This window comes from Stegastes partitus, unplaced genomic scaffold (genome assembly GCF_000690725.1).
Source record: "Stegastes partitus isolate 25-593 unplaced genomic scaffold, Stegastes_partitus-1.0.2 Scaffold1886, whole genome shotgun sequence".
Classification (NCBI taxonomy): domain Eukaryota; kingdom Metazoa; phylum Chordata; class Actinopteri; family Pomacentridae; genus Stegastes; species Stegastes partitus.
The window spans coordinates 12517-21333 of NW_007579617.1; the positions used below are offsets into that span (position 1 = coordinate 12517).

At 46.7% G+C, this 8817-nt stretch overlaps 1 protein-coding gene across 1 annotated transcript in view; it reads left to right on the top strand.

Moving 5' to 3' along the window:
- The window catches only part of LOC103373023 (receptor-type tyrosine-protein phosphatase mu-like), a gene marked incomplete at its 5' end in the record, with an annotated part of 108638 nt that overhangs the window by 9907 nt on the left and 89914 nt on the right, over nt 1-8817 (top strand). Inside the window, 5 exons of the mRNA XM_008302820.1 lie at nt 1049-1127; nt 1719-1834; nt 1909-2083; nt 3593-3705; nt 3864-4044. Coding sequence (XP_008301042.1) covers nt 1049-1127; nt 1719-1834; nt 1909-2083; nt 3593-3705; nt 3864-4044 — 664 coding nt within the window. The remainder of the gene's footprint in view (nt 1-1048; nt 1128-1718; nt 1835-1908; nt 2084-3592; nt 3706-3863; nt 4045-8817) is intronic.

Below are 8817 nucleotides of genomic sequence, written 5' to 3' on the forward strand. Positions count from 1 at the left end.
TCCAGAGTTCGTTAGGTGGCTCCAGAGTTCGTTAGACAAGACAGACACATGCAAGTGATGTTGGTTGTGATGTCATCGCAGGCCTCACTAATTAATTGTGTCACCATGGCAACAGCACCACCTCATTAGTGACAGTTTTAACAAGAGAAATGAACAGGAGGTCAGGAAGAGAAGAAGAATGGAGGGAGGAGGACTTCCTGTTTCTGGACGCCAACAGGAAGTGTGGCAGCAGTTTCCGTGGCGATAAGACTGGAATGTACACACAGACACACACACACACACACACACACACACACACACACACACACACACACACACAGAGTCATTAAATTAACTGCAGGAGAAACCTGAAGTTAGAAACTCAAATGAACCAGACGGATGTTTTCATCGATGGCAGAACAACAGCTTTGAAACACGTCAAACTCGTCTTTATTCATTTGCTCCTGTCATGGCGACAGTCTGTTCGTGGTCATTCTGTCTTGTTTTCACTTTTACGTCTCTCTGTGCTCCTGTGGTCTCCTCGTCCTGCAGATGTTGAACCATCTCCATGTCTCCAGATATCTCCTCTCTGCTCATCAGATATAGAAAGATGTTCCACCATCAGATGTAGAAAGATGTTCTACCATCAGATGTAGAAAGATGTTCTACCATCAGATGTAGAAAGATGTTCTACCATCAGATGGAAACTTGAAATTCCAGTGAGCCTTCCTGGTATCACTCTGGAGATATTTTGAAGAAGTTGTGGCTTTAAATCCTGCTGGAAGGTTCCAGGGTTCTGGTTGTTGACCAGGAGTTCTACTGGAGGTTTGGTTTTTAATGAAGGCAGCGATTTCCTGAGAGAACCTCCTCAGATGAACTCAACCTGAATTTATTTCAGCTCCACGTTATTCTAAATCTTCACTTGTCTGTCTCCACTGGAACTGTTTTACAGTCGTCGTGTTTCTTCTGCAGCTTGTTTTCAGCTGCATCTTCATTTATGGGTTGTTCTATCATTTAATCGATTGATCAGTGCTGTCAGTGATCAGCTGCTGATTGATTTGTGTGTCAGGTGGTGTTCGAGGCGGTCAGCACTGGCCAGAGAGGCATCCTGGCCATCAAGGACATCATGCTGCAGGGACACCAATGCAGTAAGTGCACACACACACACACACACAGGCCCCGCCCCCTTGTAGAACAGGCTTCTAATTGGTTAACGAGGTTTGACCATTTAATTGGATAACGATGTTAAAAGTTGAGCTGGCATTGTGGAATCAAGGTCACCATGTTTTTTCTTAGTGTGTGTGTGTGTGTGTGTGTGTGTGTGTGTGGAGGCAGGGGAGCTCATTAAAATATAAATTGATTAGCATGGACTTTGATCCATCCGTCTGTTTATCTACCTGCTTGTCTGAAGTCTCGCATTTTTGATGTTGCTTTGTTGTGTGAACACACACACACACACACACACACACACACTTCATCGCTGCATTGTGTGTGTTTCTGTTAAATCTCCAGTAAACATCCTTGACCTGAACTTTTTTTCGCTGCCTGTTTTTTACCTCGACACTGTCCAATAAACTGATTGAAGACACACACACACACACACACACACACACTCACTCGCCTGCATTCTCCAGGATCCATTTTCTGATTGGATCAGGAGGTTTCTCGGGAAGTTGACCCGTTAGCGTGACGGCGGCGGTCAGCTGATGACGCCACCTCTGACCTCTGTGTGTCCTCAGTGAGCACGCCACACTTCCTGCACATCAAAGGCGTGGAGGTGAACGCGGGCCAGTCGGCGACGTTCCACTGCACCGTGAACGGACGGCCGCAGAGCAACCTGCTGCTGTACCTGCAGGTGAGCGTCTGAGCGTGTGCAGCCCACCTCGGTGGAGATGAGCTCAGTGTGACTTCAGTCTGTGTGTTTGTCAGGGGATGGGTGGTCGTCACGCTGTCGTCAAGGAAACCAAGCCGGTGAACTCCCGGCGCTACGTGGCCAGCTTCGATGTGGAGAACACGACTAAGGGCGACTCCGGACGCTACCGGTGCATCGCCCAATCGGAGCGGGGCGTGGGCGTGTCCTCCTACGCGGACCTCACAGTCAAACGTGAGTTCTGCTGGTGACTGAATGTTCTGACGTGTTTTCATCGTGAGCAGAAAATGTTCCTGCTGCTGCTCTGATGTTTGTCTTTGATTCCTGACTTAGAGCCGAAACAAGGGACTGTGTTCATTAGTGGTTCGTCAGCAAGGTGTTTTTTGTTAGTTAATTAGCCAATAAATAAGCTGTCTGGTGTATAAAATATCAGAAAACTCAAAGGAAAGAATCAGTCGTCACCACGACCTGCGTGTGGAACACAGTTCTTTTCATCCATTCTTCCATCTCTGGGCTCTGGAAACAGTTCGGCTCATGTTGTGATGATCGTGTTTACCGTCTTTTCATTTGATAGTTTAATATTAAACCAGCATCACTTCTACGTAAGTGGGTTGTGTTTCTGTTTCACCTCCAGAATTAAATGACTTGTAAATAAACCTGCAGAATATTTCCTGATGATCAATAAAAAATCATTTATGGAGGTTACTGAAAATCCACCGGAAAGTAGAACCTCAAAGAACCAATGTGAGTCCAGCTGTGGTTCCATCAGTCCACCTGCATGAACATGGTTCTACAACGAGCTGAGAGCAGCAGAACCTTCTCAGTTCTGGACCTCTGGACTGTGTCTATCTATGTCTGCATCATGGCTCCACATGGAGAAGACCTGAACAGAGGAGGAGAAACATCTGACTGAGAGACTGGACAAAGATGGAAAAGGATCCAGAAGATCAGTGAGCAGCTAGAACCCAGTGCAGCCCAGTGTTTTCCAGCAGGAGAACATCTCCTTGTAGACCAACGGTGTCGTTTGTCGTGTTTTTCTGTCCAAGCAGGTCATTACTGGGGTTAAAGCAGAGTCTCGTTCGTTTGCTGTGTGAACAGTTTATATTCACGTTCAATGCAGCGTCTTCATGAGTTTCTATTGACCAATGAGTTACAAGTGATGCGTACCAGGTTTTTTTTATTGATCAGTGAATGTTTTTTTATGATGTTAGATTTTTTAAAGATTACTTCTGAAACGTTTTGACCGTGAAGTAGACACACCTGCCCGTCAGCCCAGCGTCACCTGATCAAACTTCCGCCATGTTAGATGTGAGCAGGAAGCCGATCAGATTGATATCAATCACCGCTGATCAATACTGTGTGATCTCTACAAACACACGACCGCTGAGGAGCTGCTTGAGTCACGTGACTCAAATCCCAGAATTCCCGGCGGTTCGACCTGCGACTGAACTGTGCGTTGCCCCACCGGTGATCATTAACCTGAACGATCAGACACCGTCACACACGTTTCCTGCTCAGTGTGAGTCTTTGACAGAGGAAGTGGGTCAGGAGGAAGTGGAGCAGCTCCACCGGGGATTCTGGGTAATAGAATCCAGGTCTGCTGTGATTCGCCGAAGGTCACGAATATTAATTAACTCCTTAACTCTTTCCTGTCTCGTTATATCGGTGAAACCCTGAGGAGTGTGTGTCCGTGTGTGTGGTTCTCTGTGTCTAAAACTGATCCTGGTTCTGTTGGTTCTTCAGAGCCCCCAGTTCCGATCGCCCCCCCTCAGCTGACCGCTGTCGGCGCCACCTACCTGTGGATCCAACTGAATGCCAACTCCATCAATGGAGACGGACCGATCATTGAGAGAGAGGTGATGTTGGACTGTTGATCTGATTCTGGTTCTGATGGAGGTTCTAGGTTCTGTGGGGGCTGTAAGAGTGTTTTTATGGTCCATGAGGAGGTTCTAGTTGTTTCTGAGCAGGTGTGGGTCCTGTGATGATTTTAACTGTGGCTCATCTGGGTTCTCAGGTGGAGTACCGCACCATGGCGGGTATGTTGATCGACACCACCCCTGTGGATAAGCCCACGCATAAGATCGGACACCTCGACCCCGACACCGAGTACGAGATCAGCGTTCTGCTCACCAGGCCCCTGGAGGGCGGTACCGGAAACCCTGGACCGCCACTCAGAGCCAGGACCAAGTGTGCAGGTGAGTCAGGTCACATGGTCACACGGTCAGAACCTGCAGCCAATCAGTGCTGGTGGATGTTCTGTCCTTCCTTGTCTTTTAAGATCAGTTTTATCTGCAGCGTCTGTTTGCTGTGGTGCTGCTAGCAGCTAGTGGCTAATTGCTGCTCCACACACTGATCTCATTAGGAGGTTAATAGCGGTGTCATTAGCACGCCTTGCTAAGCTGCGTTAGCGCTGAGCTCATCTGGGGGCTAATGGTTAACAGTGAGGTCATTAAGGCAGCTTCGTTAGCGCTGCGCTCATTAGCTGCTAATGGCTGCAGTGTACACATCATGCTAGCTGTTTCCTCAGTGAACGCACACACACTGCTGCAGGTGTGTGTGTGTGTGTATACAACAGACAGAATGTGATTAGCAATTAGCACGCTAATTACACAGGTGCTGCAGTGTTCCTGCTGCTGCAGCTCGCTAATCCTGCGTCTGTTGATTCTCTTCGTTTCGGTTCTTGTTATTGTTCATGTCTGCAGAACGTCACCTGATGCTGTTTGTTTTCTTTCACACATTTCATTAGTTTGTGATTCGCTGATTGTTAGGATCCCCAACAGTTTGTCAGAACCTTACATGGCACAAGAACGTATAAAGAAAATATTCTGCATATTCAAATATAATAATTTCCAAATAATAAATGTCACAAGCTGGCACCTGTGATGAGGGGTTAGGGTTCTGAAATTAGGTTCTAGTGGTCCTAGATGAGGTCACAGTGGTCCACATTAAATTCTGTTGTTTCTCAACCAAATTGTAGTGTTGCTCAAAGAGGTTTGAAGGATTCATGGTGATGTGTTCTTTTAATACCATGTCAAGCTTCTGGAGGTCTTTGATGAGTTTCTAGAGTTTGCTGACAAGTTTGGACGAGTTTCTGGTGAGGATAGTTCAGGATTCGGGAGGTTCTTAGTGAGATTCTACTGGTCTTTGATTAAGTTTGAGTCGTGCTTATCGAGATTCAAAGGTATGTTGAGGTACTAAAGGTCTTTGATGAGTTCCTAGTTAGTCTCACCAAGGTTCTAGGGGTCCTTAATGAGGTTCTAGGAGTGCTTGAAGAGGTCTGAGGGATCTGTGATTAGGTTTAGGTGATCATAAATGAGGTTCTAATCATTCATGATGGAGTTCTAGTGGTTCTTCATTGGGCTTTGGAGAAGCTTTGTGGGTTCTGTGGTTAAAGCGTGTTGGTTCTTCATGAAATTGGAGGTTCTTGATCAGAAAACACACCCAGTTTGTCAATGTCTATGATAAGCTCCGCCCCTCTGGGACTGTCAACACACAGAAACAAGCACTACATGAAGAAACGAGAGAGAGAGTGTGTGTGTGTGTGTGTGTGTGTGTGTGTGTGTGTGTGTGTGTGTGTGTGTGTGTGTGTGTGTGTGCTGCTGTTCGCTCTGATAAACTCATCTCTGTCTTCAACTCACTTTTATTTATTCATTTTACTGTCATTAAATTATGAACCAGGCTGTGTGTGTGTGTGTGTGTGTGTGTGTTTAATAATGAATGAGTGTGTCCATCATACAAGCTTTTGGACTTAGCTCTCGGTGAGGCGACTCAGCGTGTCGCAGACAAACTGCATCATCTAGTATTCTGCTTCATACGTGTCGCCGCGGCGACAAACTCTGTGAACTGATTGGACAGAAACTGATCACAGGTTTGTGTGTTCTGATTGTTCAGACGGTACACAATCAAACTTTATTGAGCTTATGTGTGGTGGCACAAACTGAGGAGTTTCCTTAAGAAAAGCGTCTGTGGCGGGCCAGCGGGTCGGCGGTTCGATCCCACTACAGGCCAGGGCCTCGTCTGTCATCAGTCACTTCCAACATTCCCACGCAAACGAGGAATTTATCACCTTGTACTTGTACTTAGGAATGTGTGTAAATATGCGTAAATGACCGAGGTGTGACCTAGCCACAAAAGGCACTAACGAAGCCCTTTGTGGCAGGGGGAGCACTAACGACCCATAAACAAGGGGGAGGAGCAACTCAGGTGTTAACGTCTCCTTCAGGATATCAGCATGTGGAACTCCCAACCAGTCAGTCAGAGCTGAAGAAGCCTCTTGGATGAAGGTGGAACGTCTTCAAGAAACTCAAGCGAGTCCGGTTGCTACCATGAATCTACCAGAATAACTCTGACCATGCGTACGCACATGACCTAGCGGTAGAATAGTGAAACCACAAATCGAGAGCATTCAGGGCTTTTGACCACCGGCCTGAGGTTGGAGACATATGCAGCATTTCCAGCCACCACTGAGCAGGATCAAGCCGGCAGTGTTGGATGCCATAAGTCCCCTGGTCCCAGCCTACATCCAGTTCCCTTACAGCCATCACCAACGAGCCCAAATCAAACGGGGACTCAGGCCTACATTTCCCATGATGCACCCAGACACTGTCAGACTCCAAAGCAAACATCTGCCTGTCAGACGTGTGCTGAAATGTGATGTTAGGTTGCTTGTAGTTTCTGATCTGAGACCTTTCAAACCAACGTTAGTGATATTTAAACTCAGAAGCTGAATGTAGAACATGTTGGAGAACAGCAGACGGGTTCTACGCTGCAGAACGTTCCACTGCTCCTTTCAAATCACAAGAAGAGTTCTGATCAGGACGATAACAGATTAAAGACTCAGAATCAAAGTGTGCAGAAATCCTGCGGCACAAATCATCTGTAATAAATACCTTCACATGAAGGTGCTGAAATACGACTTAATTAGAAACTGATGTCTACAGACGGTTCTGGTAGGTTCTGGAGGTAAAACGGTCCTTCCATCGTCTAGAACTGGTTCTGACCAACCACCATCACACATGCTGATATGAGCCTGGAAAGTTTACCCAGAATGCACTTTGTAAAGTTTCCTCTGGTGACTGATCAGAACCAGAACCACATCCAGGGTACCAATGATTATTTCTATGACTCTGTGTCATAGACATTAAACTGGTACCACTATGATCCATCCCATAATACTGATGCTACCAGCTGCTGGCAGAGGACATGAACAGAACCAGGTCCAGTGTTCAGACGGAGACACCTGGATGGATGTAGAACTGATCTGGTGTCAGGTTCTAGCAGAACCCAGATGTGTTCTTCCTCCTAAATGTCATGTGTCTATCTGCTGTACTGATGAAGTTCTGAGGCTCAGAAATGATGGAAAAAGTCCATTAAGGTGATCAATCTGGACCCTCCTCTGTGGACTTGAAGGACCTGGACCTCTGGAACATTCACAGTCTGAAGGTAGAACTCTGGTCAGGAGATAAAGGTTGTGCAGATCCAGAACCAGATGTTCTGAGGAGGTTCAGGAGGATCTCTGTTCAGATCTGGTTGGTTTTATCCAGAATGAGCCTCAAAGAAACGCAGCGTTGGTCGTGAAACAGAAACCTCTTTGTGGGTGTGTGTTAACATCCATTAAAGTGTGTGTGATGTTTGTCGAGGCTTTAAAAAAATATCAGATAAATATTTCACCTGATTCTCTTTCCACCTCAGATTTTCACGCTCTGCTCGTCACTCAGACATTTTAGTGCTTTTACGTCTGTATTTTTATCTCTTTATTTTCTGTCTGAAGGTTCTGTCCTGTAACGCTGACAAACATCTGTGCCAGATGTGCAGATGATAATCAGCAGTTACCCTCTCCTGCTGCTTTCCTTTGATACCATTAGTATAGAAAAGAGACGTGAAGCATCCAGAAGAAGGACCAGATGCTGATCGCTGAAGGAACCTGAGGAGGCGACGGAGACGAGAGCACTCGGACAGAACCAACATGCCAGCGCCGCCTCACTTCTCATTTATTTGCTCACCTTTTACAAACGGCATTAAATCCAGATAACTGAGCTGCAGCAGGAAGCAAAGGAACCACACGTTCACACAGCGGTTCTGTTCTACAGCCAGTCACTGTGACCATTTATCAGCTGGAGTTTAACCGGACAGCTGAAACGTGTTGGATGTGAAGCTCCAAACTGGACTCACTGGTTTCCAGTGAATCAGGGATTCTGCTCGTCTTCCTCCTTCATCCTCCGTCTCATATTAAAGCTGCTGATCTCCTGGAAATGAAAAATTAAACCTCGTCGTCTCCTAAAGTCACCTTCAGACATCCGGCCTCAGCACTCTGTTTGTCAGCTGATGGTCTGAAAACACATCACGGCCTTCGTTAACAAACTTTGTTCATTTTTCTGAATGAAGGTCAGTGTGACGCGCTTCGTTAACGAATGAATTAGCTCCAAACACAAATCAAACCTTCTTTGTTTGTCTCGTGTTTTCGGCCAGTTTCAGTTCTTCCTGAATATAAATGAAACGTTCTGATTACGTTCTGATCACGTTCAGCGGCGACGTGTTGAAGCAGGGAGTCGGCGCTTGTGTCCAGGTTGTGTAAAAGCAGCAGTGAGAGGGTTGGGCTTGGCTGTGAGGCGTCACTGCTCCACCAATCAGACGCCGGCGTTGCTCCAAATACAACCAATGAGAAGCAGAGCGGCGCACACAGCTGTACGCAGTTTGTTCCAGAACCAATATACAGAACCAACATCTAGAACCTGTGAACTCCAGGTTCTGATTCCAACCAATGATCCACATCAGCATTTCGTCTAAACATCTAAAACCCGGAACCTTGTCTGGTCCAACTTCATCACATCAGGATCAGGTTCTTCTTTAAATAAGCTGCTGAGCATCCTGGATAAGTGGAGCAGCTCCTCCACCAGGCTGATCCAGGTCCTCCACCAGCCTGGTGCAGGTCTTTCACCAGGCTGGTCCAGGTCCTCCACCAGGCTGGT